The sequence below is a fragment of the Salvia hispanica genome, chromosome 6, assembly GCF_029641045.1.
Source record: "Salvia hispanica isolate PSC_SH4W2 chromosome 6, Shi_PSC_v1, whole genome shotgun sequence".
Classification (NCBI taxonomy): domain Eukaryota; kingdom Viridiplantae; phylum Streptophyta; class Magnoliopsida; order Lamiales; family Lamiaceae; genus Salvia; species Salvia hispanica.
The window spans coordinates 17248224-17267122 of NC_142697.1; the positions used below are offsets into that span (position 1 = coordinate 17248224).

The following is an 18899-nucleotide window of genomic DNA, read 5'->3' on the forward strand; positions in this document are numbered from 1 at the left end:
AAAAAAGGTACATAGATAAAAAAAAAGTACATAATTGAAAAAAAAACACCGGGCTTCCACACACGAGCCCCGCCTCTCTCTACTCCTCATCGTCGTCGCCGCCGCCACCCAGGACCTCTTCATCGGTGGCATCTGAGCCCCCCATATGTGCCCTCGCGGCATCCAAATCGATCTGCATGCTCTCGAGCATCGAGTGAAGAAACCTCTTCTCCGTGGGGTCAGTGGCGGCCCTCCAATCTTGGAAGACCATGTACATCTGCTCCCGCGTTTTTTTACGCGAGAAGAAGGTGTACGCGGGGGTGGGGGGCGGGGGTTGTCGACTGGACCTCCTGGGGCGATAGAGGGGAGGATCCCCTCGCTGCCCGTTGCGCCTGCTTTTGGCCAATCGGGCTAGTGCGGGTCGCAAACGATGGAGGGGACGGAAACTCCTCAACATCCGGGGGGAGGTCGTGGGAACTGCCGCCCGCTTTTGCCGCTGTAATCTCCAGAATAGTTCAGCTTCTGCTTCTTCGGCTACCCAGCGTCGATCCCCGCCCGAAACTTCTCGGAGTCCTTCAGCACCATATAGCAGTTCCAGAAGGTGAACTCCTTATAAACCCCCGGCTTGGGGAACTGACTCTCCACTATCCTCCGGCAGTCCTCCCCAGTCTGCCCACTACGCATCATGCGGAGGGCGTTGGCGTACAACGCCGAAAATCGGCCGACCGCGGCCCTGATGCGTTCCCACCCCTTCCGGCACTCCTCCCCGCTGTAGTCCTTTCCGTGCGGACAGTACCTCTTGTAGGCTGCTCTAATCTTAGCCCACATGTTGACGATCCGCTGGTTGTTCGCAACCAGCGGATCATCGCAAACCGACAACCACGCCTTGGCCAGGGCGACGTACTCCTCTTCCGTCCACTTCCTCCGTGTGGGGGTGTCGTCAACAGCCGGCTGCGACGACTCGCCGACCACCTTGCTCTTCCCCTTGCTCTTCTTCTTCTTCGGCGCGGCCCAACTACCCCCTACTCCCCCCGCCGGAACGGTAGTGTCCGCCTCCCCCATATCGATCCCCAACTCATGTAATGAGAAACGGTCATCCCCAGTGAACTGGGGTCGACGTGTGAGACAAAGCCGTAAAAAAATCAAGAGTGGGACGATAGACCGTGTCCCCCCCGGTGACCCCTGCATCCCGGGCTGCATCCCTCCTTGCCATACCGGCATCATCCCCATCATCTATTGTAGCATCTGTTGCGGCATCTGAGGCATATCTCCCCACCCCGGCTTTGCCTGCCCCCCGCCCGGCATCCCCTCCTGCATCCCCCCTGCACGCCCGCCATCAACCCCATCAACTGTTGCCAAGGGTTGTTGTACCCTTGGCCCATTTGCCCGCCCATCTGCCCCCTTCCAAACCACACGGGTACCGTGGGAGTCTGAGATCCGCTCGTCGCCGGACTGAACTCGTTGTTGTTGTCCATCGCTCTATATTGCTCTTGTACAAAAATTTAGAGAGAGAAAAAACTCGTTAAAACAAGTGGTGCAAATGAAAATGAAACTAAAATCGCGTATATATAGTGTTTCAAAAAATTTCAAAAAAAATAATAAAAACTAGCGTTGGCCGATCGCGAGCTTGCAATGGCGGCCAGCGCTCGCAAATCGGCGTGCGCTCGCCTATTTACTCGCCGAAAAGGCGCTGGCCGATTCCAATGGTTCGGCTAGCCGACCGGCTAGCGACGCGAATCGGCTAGTCGGTGCGCTAGCCGCCATTGTGGATGCTCTTAGGACTTCCCACTAGGACTTTCCGCAGTAAAATTAAATTCACAATTAAAATTAAAATATACGGAATTAAATTTCGACACGAATACGAACGGGGAAATGCGAATATTTTATTAAAAAATATTCGAAAAAAGAAAAATTACATAGTAGATAATAAAAAATCGAAAAATATTTTATTCGAAAAAAGAAAAGTTACATAGTAGATAATAAAAAATGAACCATGTCAACACAAGTGGTGTGAATGAAATGAAGTTCAACGAGCCCTATTTATAGAGTTTTAAAAAATAATAATAATTTTTAGTCGGACGTCCGACCCACGCCACAATGGCGGACGTCCGCCCGCCCGTCGGTCGGATATCCGAGCCCATCCGACGGGCGCACAGGACGTCCGTGTCCGAGTTTTTGCTTCACTACGGCGGACGTCCGGTCGGACTTCCACGACGTCCTACTGCGACGTCCACCGTTGGAGATGCTCTAAACATACCACCAACACTTCAAAAAACGTCCTTATTATTGGTGTCCCAACTAAAATTAGAGGACACAAATGGAAACATCCTAAAAACTCAAAATATTAAGTCAATTTATTCTTAATTTAGGAAAACTTTTTTTGCATCCTAAATTATTATTATATATATTTTTAAACTTTCCAACGCAAGTGATTGCATCTCAATTTTAGTGTCCCTAAAAAGATTGTTTTTTTTATACTGTATTGCACACCATTGGGTCTTTGAATCCATTGATATATATAAGGCATAATTGTTATTTGATTCAAAACAGCAATCGACTTTGTTTCGCAATAAAATCGCAACTATTTAAGGATTAAAGTCATTAAAATGTTACTATTATGTATTGCACACCATTGGGTCTTTGAATCCATTGATATATATAAGGCATAATTGTTATTTGATTCAAAACAGCGATCGACTTTGTTTCGCAATAAAATCGCAACTATTTAAGGATTAAAGTCATTAAAATGTTACTATTATGTATTGCATACCATTGGGTCTTTGAATCCATTGATATATATAAGGCATAATTGTTATTTGATTCAAAACAGCGATCGACTTTGTTTCGCAATAAAATCGCAACTATTTAAGGATTAAAGTTATTAAAATGTTACTATTATGTTAAGATACAAGTGATTTGTAAACAAAAAGTAGGTGGATTTTAAAAAGCGAGTCTACTCATTTGTAAGGTAATTTCTAAGATTTTTCCTTTTTCATCATTTTTCCAGTTGAGAATAATGGAGACCAAACCCTTATCTAGGTTGTAGTATGTCATTGGTCTATATATTTATGATCACATTTTATTTCTTACTTCTAATTAATTGATTGCTTAAAAATTATATCATTTATTTTTGAAGAAATAATTAAGAATTAATGTGTTCTAGTAATATGCAAGCAACCTAGTCAGTTATAAGTTCCCTATTGTGCATGGACAGCATGGTATTTTACCTTCAAGAGTAATTAAGTTTATTTTGTTTCACTGCAAATTCATTTTTGGTAATTTTTGTGAAACAACACCAAATATGGTATTACTGCAAAATTTTTGTGAAATAAAAACTCAAAAATGGTGTGAATTTTGAATTTGATATAAATGGTTGGAATAAAATTTGATACGACATATACTCAAAAATAGATTTGAATTTGATGTAAATGGTTGGAGATGGTAAAAAACGAAATTGTACCTTTTTAGAGGTTCTTAATTTTACAGCATTTTCAGCTACAAGATTCATGGACGCTTATATGCAAATTCGACCCTTTTTAGACAATGCCTGAATTTTCTTATCATCCTAAATGGGACCTGAATTCAATTGCAAAATTAAAATACTACTACTACTAATAATAGTATAATGATGGAAACCGTGTATTCAATTGTCCACTTAAAATAAAATAAAATAAAATAATTTTTTTTTCCATAAGTGACCTAAAATCCATAACTTCCACTCCGGCTTCTATAATGCTTTTTCGGCCACTTTCTTTCTTGTTTCGTTTTCAAAGATATAGAGTAGGTACAATTTGATTGGGGCAAAGAAATTGTGGTAAAGGAATATAATTTTATAATATTGTTAGTTTTTATATTAGTTTATTTATTGCATCATATACGGAACGATTGCACTAACGTTATCATTAATGTGCCAACAACATATGAAATAAAAGCCAATAGAAGAGGATCATTACATATTAAATCATCAATTATATTATCACACTTTCAATTTTTAATATAAATAATAAAATCAATGCCGGAAAAATAAGTCGAGTCAATACCATACTAAAACTGGCACCCTTTCACTTTTCCTCTAGTACTAATGAAAATCTAAACATAACATCTGACTTTTTATATGCAGTATCCTACAATTCATATAATTCCTAAATTAGGTCGAATACATTATTTAAGGCAGCGCAATTGTCATTATTAAGTAAGTAGAATATGAGAATTCGACCTCAAATTAGATTGCTAACCAAAACTGTGGATGTGACAATTCCATTATTAAAAACCTATTTGTCCATTTATGTACCGATTTCACCAGCTGACAGCTGGAGCAATGTGCCAAAAAATACAATAAGATTAGGTGCAGGGGATTTCCCATTCAATTATAGAAGTAGTAGTAGTATACACAAAATTACAAAGAGTGGTTCCACAAATAATGTTTCCCCCCCAATAATAAATAATGATGGGCTTTCTTAATTGTTAATAAAACAAACAATTGAATGCGTATAATGAGGGATTTTGGCTTCATTTTCTTTGCTTAAAGATTCGTCCTCGTTTAGAATTGGACAACGAATCCCCACCCTTTATGATTTTGCATTATTTACAACTGTAAACATTCAAGATTTGAATTAGTCTTACTCACTCTATCATAGCCTATCAAGGTTATATATTACTTGCATCATAAATTATCGAGCCTAAAATAAAACATCTTAACATTCTTGTCCGACCGTACACAATTCATTAATTATTTTATATATTTAGTACAGTACTAAAATGGATTAATACATAAATAAATAAGTTAGGTTAATTTCCACTTTTGTACTGCCCTATGTATATGTTTCAGCTTTAGATAATCTTAAATACCACTCCCCTTTGGTATTTGTCTTGAACGTTAACTTTATTAATTAAACACTTTCATTTAGATAATTTATACTTATATCACAAACAAAACACGCGAAATGTTATAATAAAGTGGGTTTTGCGTGTTTGTGACATATAAATAATCTACTCTATAAGAGACAAGAAAATTAAATAATTATATCATCTTACCGTCGTTTTCCTGACTTTTCTTGCAAAATATGATTTCTTTATAATTGCCATAAACCTCCACGTTTTGATGTTGTCCAGAGCAGTAGATTCCAAATGCAATAATAATAGTAATTGATAAGTTTCAACCAATGCAATTATAGTATTTATATTTTAATTGTTTAAGTCATGTAAAATGAGCACATAATTTCTTAAACTCGGATGCGGCAATGGGTTTCTTTACTCATTTAATAGTTACACTTCGAATCTTAAACTTATTAATGTATTAATATTTCGAATTATTAGTAAGAAAATAATTTATTTGAATTTTGAACTCATAAATGTAAATAAATTGATGATAAGTTGAGGCAAGATAGTGATGCCCTATATTATCCAAAACGGAATAAATAAATAGATAATGCTGACAAGGGGATGGATGAGATTCTTCAATTATAAAAATAATATGTCAAAAGGGGAAAAATATAAAAACACTGCATGAAAAGTTGAAAATGGACTTAACCAAAGACAGGTAGAATTCATACATGCATGCCTGCATAAGTCAACATGGAATAGTTTAGAGACAACGGCTCTCATGATCATTATTATATACTACTGTGATTAATCAAAATCAGTTGAAATTTCTTGCTTAGAAAGATCATTCTTTTAATCTTAAAATACTAAAAATCATTAAAGTTTTTTCCATTTACAAAAAGACACATGCAGTTCTTAATTCCTAACTTGTGATCAGTTGGACTTACTAAGGGAATGATTGATGTTTATAGCCAATTTTATTAAGAAACAACAGCAAAACAAACGAAACTAGACAAACTAATTTATTCTTAATATCTAAACGTTAAATCTATCATCATTATATATTTCAAAAGTTTAGCAATTTATTATTTCCAAGAGCATAGTGGTAGCAAATGCCAAACGCGGAGGGTTTGGAGAAAATTCAAAGGATTTGGGGTCCAACAACGTTAAATAAGAGTATAATAAAGACAATGCACTTAATTATGTCGATATAGTAATTTTAAAAAAGAGAGAGGTGATATAGTCATATAATACTACTCCATAAGACAATAATTTCCTTAGCTCTTAACTTTATTTTGAAATGCATCTAATACAATTAATTTGAAATGATGAAGTATTTAATAAGTTAACTTAAATGTTGCTTAGTCGAGTTTTACATGGCTCTGAGTCCTTTTTCAAGGTGTCAAGAAAATATTGTGACAATAGTGATAAAATAGGGATTTGTGAACTAACAATGTAAAAGGATTTAAAACAATTAAATCAATTGCAGGCAAAAATGATCAACTGGCTGTTGGATCACAAGTGGGACTGCTCCATCCACACATTAATTCTTTATTCTTTAGAATAATTATGAAAAAACACCAAGATTTTATTTCAATGACGTCGGTCCAGTACTTCCTCACCGGTGCAAAATTTATTATTGTCGTTACATTTTATTTCTGAATAAGACAATATAATAGACATCAGCATTCAATGCAAAACCAATGGAGCAGCTGGATGTATAGTATAGTCAGTGGCAAGATAAATAGACGCATTCCACAAATTATATAATTTTCTTTTAATAATTATCAGCATGATGAATGGGCTTTTCAATTAAACTTCTTCAAACACGTGTTGGGCCTAACTCACTCACTATGTAAAAATTCTCTACAACTTCAGTGACATGATTGACATCCCAAAGGTGCTTACCTTGTGTAGTAGGAGTAGATCATATTGATTAACATATGATTAAGTATATGAAGTATTAGATGTGTTTGCATTTACAAACAATTATAGAAAAGAGGTCAGCCTACATATATCTAGAGTATTCCATTTCATTGCTATAATCATCAGAACATAGTTCTTGATCATGGATATCTTGGCTAGCATGATTGAGCAACAAAGGGCAGTTCATGAATGTATCAAGAGGTGAGTGAAGAGTAGAGGAAAAGGGATAGTGGTCGAATGCACCTTCAGAGAAAGAGGTAGTATATGATTCTGCAGGGGCTTCCTTGAGCAAAGAAAGGGAAAACGAATCATTCTTAGTTTGTGGAAACTGCCAAGCAGGAATGCCCTGTGGAAGATCTTCTGTAAAGAACTCTGGAGCTGACGAGTACTTCCACCAATTTTCGCTATGAGGCCTGCAATCCAAAACCTTCTTAGGCAATCTTGGGTCTCTGTAAGACGATAGAATGGTGCTGTAAGGAAGATCATTATCTGCATTTTTATCCTCCGCCAAAGTGATACGTTTTGGACTGTTGGGAAAAGAGAGAGAAAATTGCCCCGGTTTTACCATTCCATACTTCACATCATCGAATATTGGTTGGACCTCGCGCATTAAACAGCCAGTTGAAACATAATTTGGCAATGGTTTGATTAAACAACAGCTTGAAAATAAGGGCGAGGGGCAAAATCCTTCGGTATCAAGCACATTATCCATTATTCCCTGCTGTCTCCAATCATTGGCTAGCCTGTGGCACACATCCTGCCTGGTACCATGGTCAAATCTACCCTTTTCCAATCCAAAATCCCATTCCAGTGAGTTTCTGTAGTGTTCCTCTCTTCCACGTCCAACTATAGGACCACTTTCATCAGGATCTTTGAAATGAAAGGCACCCAATGATCTAAAGCTTTCAAAAGGTAAGCAGAAAGAATAACCACGCCGTGTGTCATAACTGTTGCATATACGACTGCTTGAATGTTGATCAGGATCCATGGTTTTGTTTTGAAGATACTCTTTGTAGTAATTGGAAGGAAACTCAGGGTGAAACCTATCCAATTCCCTGGGTACAATCTCACTTGATCTTCCACAACGATCCATGGTTTTCTGATGATCACCCTCTTTGCCATAATTGAAAGGAAATCCAGAGTCAAAGCTATCCCATTCTCTGAGTACAACCTCACTTGATCTTCGACAGCGATCCATGGTTAATTGAAGATCACCCTCTTCACGACAATTGGAAGTAAATCCATTGTCAAACCTATCCCATTCTCTTCGTACAATCTCACTTGATCTTTCAGAAGAAACTTTCGGGAGTTCCTTATGGCAGTCGCTTTTATGGGACAAAGGAAGTCCCTTCACCATGTTGTCAGGCTCATAAATTGTGAGGGATTCACTACTAATATCAGCATTTTCTTTTGATGAATACTGGAAATAAATGCTAATCAGATGGAGTATAATAATTTAACACAAAAAAAGTAGATAAACAACCGTTTATAAAGAGAAGATAGACAAGCTTACACTGTTCTCATTCCCCTTAGGGATCAGCCGGGACATGAGGGAAGAAACCAAATCAGACCTGAGAGAAAACACAGACGGTTGAAGGAAAATAATTTGTTTTATGATGACAAAAGATTCATCTGTTATTACATATCTTACCGCTTTCCATGGAGCTTTCCATCTTCAGAAGATGTAGCATGAGCAACCCACTGGTGTAATTTCTTTCTCTTTTCATAAAAAATTCCTTTCTCATTGCATTCATCCTCTGGACAAGGCAAATCAAAACTACAAGATCATAGAGGACAGTGAATAACTATATTGAGAAGAAATTTATATGATGGGAATTGGGATTCAGATTGTATGATGTAATATCATATTAGAACAAGAGATGTTGAATGTATGAACAGAAATACATTTGATAGATGAGATGGGGCCAAAATAATACTCTCTCCGTTCTTTCATAGTTGAGGCACTTCTTTTGGGCACGGAGTTTAAGAGATGCATGTTTAATGTGTTAAGTGGGTGGGTAACAAAGTAGATAAAGTAAGAGAAAGGAAAAGTAGAGGGAATAAGATAGAAAAGTGAATAAAGTAGAGAGAATAAAGTAAGAGAGAGAATGAATTAGGAAAGAAAAAGTGAGTTAATTATTACTCCCCATATATGGAAATGACTTAACTATAAAGGAACTTCCTGAAATGGAAAAATGACTCGACTATGAAGGAACGGAGGGAGTTCTAATAATAAGATCATGGAATTTAACTCTTGGCAGCTAACAAGATCCAAAGATGACTCTTAGGCCAAAGATGAATAGAGAACAAGATCCAACAAAAAGCAAATGATATTTCAGCAGATTATTGAAAAAAAGTGTTGCTCCAGTGCTATATTGACACTAAGGATTCATGTGATGAAATGTGCAGCATATTGAGTGAATGATAATGCAAGAATTTTGGAAGCCAAATTACAGAGAAAACCTGACTTCTCTGTTGCTTGATTCAACCGGGACGAGATCAGAAATTGTTTGACAGGTGTAGCAGTCTCAGTAAGCAATGATGACTTCTCAGTAAGCAATGATGACCTCTGTTTGGTCTTGTGAGTCAGCTCTGCATCAATTGATACTGTAACTAGAAAGCAATAACTATATCGCATATAAAACTAGATCAGAACTTAAAGATGGCAAACCTTTACTTCTAATCTCATTAGATTCACCATATTTGCTGACAGGAGATGAAACAAAAGGCTTATGGCCAGATGGCCCTGCACTTTCTCCAGAAATGGACAAGTTGTGGTCTTTAATGCCAGGATCAAGCTCTTCCGATTCCTTATTAGTCACTGTAAATAACATTTTAGAATAACATCATAACAGCTGTGATCAATCTCAGCCAACCTTATTCACCATTTAGATCCAATTTGTTTCATGCCACGTGAGAAATCTTCAACACTTAAGTGATGCTAGTATTCTTTGGACCAAATGGCAAGCATTAACTTTAAGGTTACAACCAAATATTTTAACCTCTAGGAAGATCGCAGATTTTGTAGCTCTTCAACCGTTCATTTTCTTTATGCAGTGCATGGAATTGACCATTAACAGCACCTTCCTTCACTTTCCTAAAATATGCATATTCTGAAGTTTTGGGACCACCACCTTCAAAATGCATACATACACAGAAAAAGAGAACTTAGTGTTCATCAGTCACAAGTAATGAATCCCTCAGCATGCTCCACAGCTGAGGATAAACACATATTTCTAGAGAACGATCACGAAAGCAATAAAGTTGACCATGAATTTGTAACTATAAACGGCAAATCTGTTACGATTATTTGGATGGAGATTGATTTGGAATCCAGCAGTCTCTACCTTTGTAGTGATCAGAAAAATATAAAAAACAGCACTGATTTGGGTGAATTCGGAACCTTTTCATTTCGAATCAAAGTTTTCACCCAAAACAACAAAGTAACAGAAATTAGAAGGAAGTGTGCTCAAAGAGGACCAACATTTCGGAGACTGAGCAGCTTCATTCCCTCCAGAAGAATCATCCGTTTCAGCATCGTCGAATCTCACTCTCTTAGCCTTACTAATCTCTACAAAACACAACAGAAATAATCAATAACACTGATTCATTGAAAACGACAAGTAACAGGGAGCGGAATGAAATTCTGTTCTACGGTATTTACGCCGAGGAAGATGTGGATCAAGGATGAAGCTACATAAAACTGCGAGAAATTCAAAGATGAACTAAAAGAACAAGTAATTGGATAGAAATGGTTGTACCAGACGGCTTCTGGAATCGACGATTTCGAGCGATGTCTCCGGTAGTCTTGGTAAGTGGAAATCCAGTTTTTGGTTTGAACCTTCGTCTCATTGCTCCTCAATAATTTGAATCCTCATCTTTTTAATGTGAAGCCCTAATATATCGACACCCATTTTTAGGCGCCAAATGAGGTCGACGGATATTAATTTCTACTCTATCCATCCAAAAAAAAAAATATGCCACATTTGTCACTTTTTGTTTGTTGTCCAATAAATCTTTTTAACAACTTCTTTCACATATATGGACCCTACATATTAAACTAAACATTATTTCTTTTTTACTTTTTTTTTCCTTCTATCTTATTTTATTTATTCTATATTAAAATTTGTGTCATTCATAAAGTGTCCTATTACTCTCTGCACTCATATTTTATAATAAAACTAATACTCCCTCCGTCCCGCTTTAGCAGTCCCATTGACTTTTCTGCACTATTTTGTGAAAATGATAATAATAAAGTAAAAAAGAGAATAATATAGAGAAGAGTCTTATCTACATTATTCTCTTTTCTACTTTATTATTTCTCCACTTTAACTATTTATTATCATTTTTACAAAACGAGTGCAGAAAAGTCAATGGGACTGCTAAAGCGGGACGGAGGGAGTATAAAAAAGCGGATCACACATTCCACTAACTTTTTTTTAATCAATTTTTCTTTACATGTCTTAAATAACACTCGTGTCCATTCCAAGAGTGATAATTAAGTTCGGACGGAGGGATTCTCGAAATATGTCGGGAGTTAGAAACATATGAGGTGAATTTGAATTGCCGTCTACACCGTCGAATTACGTTCTCAAATAAGGAAACAAACTATTGCAGATTCCATAATTATTAAAGTGCGGAGCTTTCAAAATTACAAATTTACAATATCTTACAAAAGCTGAATTTCCTAAAATAAACCCACCACCAAAACTTTTCCATGAGTTCGATTAGTAATCAATCCCTAATCAAAATCAAAATCAAAATCAAAATTTAATACAAGCGTCTATGAATTTATATTAAAAATTCATTCTAGAAATTTCTCTTTGTTGAATTACCATCCACGATCTGAAATAAGGAAATAAAATAGTATATGCATGTACAAATCCACAACAAACTGCATGAGTTTTAATAAGTACTCGAAAGGTAAATTTCCTAAAATAAACTCAACTATTTTCCATGTTGGAGTTGGATTAGGAATCAATCCCTAATTAAGACTAATACAAACCATCTATAAAAACGTAGTCCCTATACAAGTTGCAGACGCCAAAACACAGAGAATTATCAGTCATGAGGATGAGGAGATATCCAAGGAAGAAAAAAGTTTCATACCTTCAAACCATTCCTCGCGACTTGACGATGCATATTCTGTCTCGAGTTGCAGCATCTTCCGCAGCCGACATCTCTAGCATTAAGCAAAGGTATGTCTTAGTTTTCACGGCTGATTTGCTTACTTGTTTCTCAAAGTTGGCTAATTTTATTTTACTATCTTGAATATCTCTAACTACAATTTTATGAAAATTGCAACGTGGTTTAATATTTAAAGTTAGAATGGATCATAATCCATTTACTTGATTAATGATGCATTTACTTGATTAATGATGCATTTATTTTTTATTTACTCGTAATTAACTTTACTTGATTAATGATGCATTTATTTTTGAGCCGCAGTTGTAAAGAATTAAGTGAAATTGCTGAAGATTCATACATTTATCGACATGCAAGTTTAGACAAATTTTTTCCAATTGTTGAATGGAGTCCATTATGCGAGAAGAAACAAAAGTTTCTCAACAAATGCAAAGAAAGCTCTAATCCTGAAATCTGGTATAGGGAAGCACTGGTGCGTATATATTTCTAAACTACACAAAAAATATATACTAATCAAATTTGAAATAGGAAAAATAAGTTAACATGTTTAATTGATTGGCGTGACAGTTGGATTTTTTCACCAAGAAAAACTATGCACTAGCTCTCCGAAAATTCACCATGGCGTCTGAAGCAGGGCACGTACAAGCCCTATACCTATGCTGCATTTTGATGCTTTTAAGTGGGAACAAGAGGGGGATTGGAATGATTGCCAAGATTAAGAAAGATGGAATAAGAGTGAGATTGTGTTGCAAAAAATTGATAGAGGAACTGCGACAAATTTGGGTGTTGAATCCATTGCTTAGTCAGTCACGGTTGCTTTGTAGCAAACACCATCGGCGAACAAATAACTGGTCACGCGAAGACGACGACGAAGATGATTGCGCAACCTGTGTTGCTGCTAGACATATTGAGCTTATTTGTGCTTGTTCTCACATTTAATTGTCATCAACATATTTTCTTCCAACAATTCAATTCAAATCTTATATGTATAATATTTGTTTCACGACTTGATCAATTCATGTTTGTTCAAAAATTTATTGAACCGGAAAGTTAATTATGGCTAACCCGATCCATGACAAAATAAACATACAATTTTTGGATGGCTTCAAATCATGTGGGATTAATGGGTCGTGTATGGTATAATAAAAAATACAAACCAATCAGTACAAAGCATTTTCAATAGAACTTAAATCGGGATCAATGATTAATTAATTTTGAGGCATCAATACTTCTGAGTATCCATTGTTTAATTAACTAAATGTCGTCTTATATATTTAATTTCTTTTTATTATCATTAAAACTATGGTATTATGTATGGTAATTTTGGTATGAATTAAGTCAATTCAGTTCAAACATATCGAATATGCACATACAAGTTTGGGTGTGAAATCAACCGAATCAAACTATACATATCAAATAAAAATTAACAAAAAATTCTATGCAAAAACTTTTTATTCAAAAAAGACTTTTTATAAGCATGTGGGATTACAATTGAGTAAACATAATTTTGGCTGGCTACAAATCATGTGGGATTACAATTAAGTAATGCTTATAATTCAACAGCAAAATAATGCATTTAGGGATCGATTAAGACATAGTATAATTTACCACGATACTCCTTATTTGAGAGAAAAATCTACCCATGGCCTATACTTAATCCATTCTTGATTGAGACACTTTTTCGTCGGCTCATATATCTACTTTATTAGTAACACTTGGGAAATCTCACTTAAGTTGCAATTTTGTATGGGTGAAAATATTAGCATGATGGTCAAATTTTTGTACAATGTAGAATTCAAGTACTACCATATTGAATTTGGAATGAAGGGTGTTGTCTATTACAATTACATGTGTATGTTGGGGCATCGAGTTCAAACAGCAAATACGCTTTGGATGAAGTGAAAGTGATCAATCACATAATGCTCTTTACCTTATCTAAACTGTTCGTGTGTATTTTACAATGATCAGAAATATAAATATGGCTTTGATTGATTTTATTCCCTACACAAGCACTCAACACAACTAGCTCATATATCAACCACTTTACAATTTACATCAAGATCTACTACATCATAAGTATAATTGTATTTTCATTAGTTGTATAATGCACCACGCAATTATTCGAAAGGATAGCATTTGTACTACAATGTGATCAAAACAGGTGCTACATATAACAGAGAGATGAAGAGGTTCAATGACATTTGTATGCATCTACAGCATAATTAGTTTCTTGAAACTGTTCCATCTGAATGAAGTGATGGTAGGCAAACAAGAACACGCACAAATTATAGGAACAATGTACAAAGAAGACTAGACGAATTTGAATGCTAATATATTTATGCCCATAACCAATTAGCCATATATCCCAAGCTTTCTAGTAAGAGATGGGATGAGTAAACATACCGACTGACTGTTAAATTAGCCCGATTTTCATCTGATGAATAAATCCAACAAACTAACTCTTCAACTTCATCGCACCAGCTTCTAATAGCAAAGGCTGGAGCTCCCCTTTTCTGTGAATCTTGATGGTATCTGCAACACAAAACATCTCATCTTGTTGGCAACTTGATATGCGATGCTCAAATGTCTATATCAATGAAACTCATATTTTTCTAAGAAAGACAAGCTAGACAATCATCACGGCATGTGTTTGTAGGTGTGTACCTGTACAACCACCGATATGTTTGCCCCCTGTCGTTCAAAGTAATATCAGACTTGTTACAAAAAAAAGAAGATTTCCGAAAGAAGAGACTAGCAAGCAAAACAATGAAGCTTGAAACTAACCACATTCAATCATCACAACTTTTTGTTAATCCCAATATTACTTAATCATTGTTCAAAGACATAGTAAATTCTAACATTGAAGTTACAAATTCGTGACATCACAAAAGTAAGCTTGTGAATTGGTACCTATGAATATATTAGGAACAGTGTGTTGTCCAGTCAGCCTTAGCAGAGTCTTCTGCAGTTGTGGTCCCTGGGGACCTGTAAGCGATACGAGTAACATGAGAAAGCGTATCTATTAAGTTCTAAGCCTGCTGGTAATTCAAATATCACATCTCAGTACTACTAGACCCTGAGAGAAATTAATAAGAGCAGTTGCGGTAGTCTAAGGTTATACTAATTCAAGAGGTTAAATGGCGAACAAACACTTCAATTTTCATATTGGGGTTTAAATGATCACGCATCCTGCAGTAACATACAATTGAACCAGACAAATAGTGTCTCGCTGAATTGAAATTTCTAGAAAATGTCTTTTAGAATAAGCTATTAGTACAACTGCAAAAGCGAAACAAATCAGAGACATATAGAATAATATGCACGGGTTAAACTGAAACAAGTGCCTGACACATCTAACGTGGCCATCAGTAGAATTGCAAGCTGTAAGAAACATGCATCACTTCTGTGTCTCTTCTTCCCTAGAAAGTGGGAATCATCTCTTACGCACTTCAAGAAACATAACAAGCAAACCCTTCGACAAGAGTCTTGTAAGCAAGAGCGCCTCCTCAGCGAAGGTTGCATTGAAAAGAGACCAAACAAGATGATTCTTAGCTCTTTTGAAGAAAAGGAATGTATTGGGATAATGGTATGTAAGTTTCTTTTGCTTTGTTATCAAACGTGATTATAATGAGTACACTTATCAACACTTCCACTACAATGCAATGGAAAATCCTAAAATTGAAAGATCGCCATGCCCCTATCATCATCAAATTGCAATGTTTTGAAATGCAAAGTCTAACAACAAAACTAAAACAACAAAAAAACTCATGGATCAAAGTGAATATTTTTGTGATAATAGCCATTTATTGCTTCTAACATAGATCACCCTCATAAATCATAATCAAATGCAGTCCATACTAATATTACACTGGTAATAATTTATAAACTAGAACAACATTCCAATAATTAACCAACACAATAAAAACATAACATACCTAATTGATCCAACTCGATCACAAGCGGCTCCACACCAAGCCTCTTAAACAGAGATTTCACCTCAGAAGAGTACCTTCACAATAAAAAAGCACAAAATTATGAAAAAAAGCAAAGACGAGAGATAGATGTATAAACAAAAGAAATGGATGATTGATTGGAAACTGACGAGCACCAAGTCTTGGAATAGACAACAACAGGGTTTTCAGTAACAGTCTTCCTGACGCTTTCCTCCATTCGGGCCCCAAATGTAGCGGACATGGCCCGAACCACGACGAGGCCCTTCTTTCTCGGGCCGCTCCTGGTAAATAAGGGGACGCTTTGGGCACCACAAAATGCATGATTGGTAAAGCTAGAAGCGATTCCAGAACAAATTGAAGGAGGGGAAATCGAAATTTGTTCCAACGCTCCTCTGTTCCATGGGGCAGCAGCCATTAACGCCATTCTCAAGAATCAATTTGCGCTCTGATTGCGAAATTTGCAGTGATTACTGGAGAAAATATTACTCCAATTGCGAAAAAAGGTGTCACATTTTTTGTGGAGTCAATAAAGTCAAGTCAACTACAGTTTTACAATCATAATTAGATCTTAATTACTACACTCAATTTCTAATTGTTCTTTTTTAACCTAAAAATCCAATTCAGTTACAACTTACAGTCAATTTGGTGTCTGCGTCTAAGCCCAACACTGCGTGTGCAGCCCAGCCCGCAAAATTATACTGCTACTTGAATAATTTGGAGAATATAAATGATTAATTGCATGAAATCATTTTTTAATTGATATACAATGAATTGTTAGTGCATTGACATTAAAACGAGCATTAACGACATGTGGTGAGTTGGGGTGCTTCGGCTATGCATATTTATTGGTTACATTATTATATGTTTCAAGACATGATATAATGGAAAAGAAAAGGGGAATGAAATTAAGGTAATAATAAAATGGTGGGATAGAAATTGAATATGATTACAAATGAAATAATTAATGATTCATAAGAAAGAGTAGTATTATTGAATGAAATGAAAATAAGGCTAATTATTTTCCATTAATTTGGTAAACCTTGGATCGAAAGTTATGCATATACGATATCCGAGTTGAGACTCGCACGCCACCTAAAAGGATTAATAATTTGTTTAAGAATTAAAGTGAGAGAAGTAACATTGTGGATAACAAATTTCATACATGTACATATGACAAAAGATTAAGTATATAGTTCGGAAACACATTTTAAAAGTTCAAAATTAATCACCTAAATTTTGTTCCACCAACTATATATATGGATCTAGAACTCCATGTACATTATATATGTGTTCAATGGTTCTGTACAAGATTAATCATCTCATATTATAATTAATGTGTTTTATGTCAGGAATTGTTAGTTCAAGATATAGGTTAAATCACATTCAAGAAAACGAATTTTAGCATCTCCAGCTCATGACATTATTATTTATATCTATTTTCATTTGATTTTTGCCTCAATACATGTAAATCAAAGCATAACTTAGCTGGTTTGTATTGGTTTTATGTTGATATACAATGAATGGCACATCACATTATCAGTTTTTAAGCTCATATGCATGCTGCTGATGAACTACAAATTCCTTTTTTTTTGTAGTAAGTTGGAGACTATATCATAAGTATTAAATTGATTATTAAAGCTATGACTTTTTAATTTTAAATTTGTTTTAATAAGTAATCAAGGAAGCACCACAAATCTATAGTGATGATTAATTGCATAAAGCCATGCAATCATATTTAATTTTCTGTTTCGCGTGAAGTTATGAAGTTGTATGCAAATGCAATGAACCGTGGATATGTATAAAAATCACTTCCCCAAATCATATCATTAAATCATCAGTTTAGTATTGAGATTTCTCAGTTTCTATTAGCAATAATAAATTCACTCACCTAATATCTATACCCCAAAATTGATTTGAGTGGGCATACACTTAGATAACAATGAATGGAGGAAATAAATTTTAGTGCAAATTGCAATTATTTTGTCTAGTTAGCAACTTAGTGATTAAATTTCACATGAAGAAAAAAAATACTCAAGAAGAAATTTATGGTATTTCATCCTTAAATCAATTAGTGATATATAGATAGGAATGTGATAAAATGAAAACTCTAAATATTGTACAAACTCAAAACTATGATCCGGACCATTGAAAAATGTCAACAGATACCAAAAAAGCATCAACAGGAAAATGTCAACAGAATTTCAACGGTAGTCAATGAATGATGTTGTGTTGATATTGTATTGATACTATGTTAACATTAAAATCTTGAAATTTTACACTGTGTTGTGTTGAGGAGTTTTGAATTTGTACAATATATAAGTTTGCATTATATGTATACATAGAGATAATAGGAACTTAATGTAGTAGTAAATTATGTTTTTTGACATCAATATGAATATTTATTATATATATTTTGTTTCATTTGCCAACAAACATGTGTTAGCATGCATCCATTGAGCATCCCGGCCTGTTGTAGACTGAATTTATATTTTTTTTTATGATTAATCGATTTATTAAAATATTTGTGTTATTGATATCCTCTCTTTGTCAACCTGTTGTAAATAATAGTCAATTATCTGTATTTTATGTGGATTATTGTGTCAAAGCCATCACCAATAATAAAAATTTTTTGGCTCCTTATGATCTCAAACTCAATATTTAAAATTCTAATTTCCCTACTGAAATTTTTTGTATCTATGACCCTGCATAATTAAGCACACTAGATGAAACAATCGGAGAGCAAAAATTTACTGTATTTAGCAAAATCAAAATTATAAGAAGTATGCAGAAAGTTTACTGTCAAAATCAAAATGAAACTCTAGAAGTAACTAGATCTAATTAGTTCATGTTGTCTAATTATAAGAAATGTGTAGAAAGTTTTTTGGCGGACCACTAACATACATACTAAACATGAGAATCACAAATTCCATTTCAAATTTGTTTCCACTGCAATTTTACATTTTGCATTGATAATAACAGCTTTTGGATATTTATTTGATAACAAAGCCAAATTTGCAGCCATCAATCCGTATTTACATGCAATTTTGAGTGGCCTTTGATTTTTATCGAAGGGTA

The 18899-nt window shown here is 35.3% G+C and overlaps 3 protein-coding genes across 4 annotated transcripts; 1 reads left to right on the forward strand and 2 right to left on the reverse strand.

The window, feature by feature from the left end:
* Positions 1 to 6723: 6723 nt before the first annotated feature.
* On the reverse strand, positions 6724 to 10667 carry LOC125204517 (uncharacterized). The gene is made up of 8 exons (XM_048103195.2): positions 10488 to 10667; positions 10211 to 10297; positions 9729 to 9860; positions 9398 to 9547; positions 9195 to 9318; positions 8378 to 8503; positions 8240 to 8297; positions 6724 to 8146 (listed from the first exon to the last, which is right to left on the reverse strand). The coding sequence occupies exons 1-8, from the start codon at positions 10576 to 10578 to the stop codon at positions 6809 to 6811; spliced, it is 2106 nt and encodes a 701-aa protein (XP_047959152.2). The 5' UTR covers positions 10579 to 10667; the 3' UTR covers positions 6724 to 6808.
* A 1126-nt stretch (positions 10668 to 11793) lies between these two features.
* Positions 11794 to 12810, forward strand: LOC125206309 (F-box protein At2g35280-like). Its single transcript, XM_048105581.1, has 3 exons — positions 11794 to 11924; positions 12175 to 12343; positions 12439 to 12810. The coding sequence occupies exons 1-3, from the start codon at positions 11794 to 11796 to the stop codon at positions 12808 to 12810; spliced, it is 672 nt and encodes a 223-aa protein (XP_047961538.1).
* Positions 12811 to 13944: 1134 nt separating this feature from the next.
* LOC125203091 (Thioredoxin superfamily protein) lies at positions 13945 to 16324 on the reverse strand. 2 transcript variants are annotated; one of them, XM_089061832.1, is made up of 5 exons: positions 15980 to 16324; positions 15807 to 15880; positions 14782 to 14856; positions 14536 to 14562; positions 13945 to 14403 (listed from the first exon to the last, which is right to left on the reverse strand). In XM_089061832.1, exons 1-5 carry the CDS (start codon positions 16246 to 16248, stop codon positions 14327 to 14329), a joined length of 522 nt encoding a protein of 173 aa, XP_088917958.1. In that variant the 5' UTR covers positions 16249 to 16324; the 3' UTR covers positions 13945 to 14326. The 2 variants fall into 2 exon arrangements, with proteins under 2 accessions (XP_088917958.1, XP_047957331.1); XM_048101374.2 differs by having other exon boundaries at positions 15974 to 16320.
* Between the last annotated feature and the right edge of the window lie 2575 nt (positions 16325 to 18899).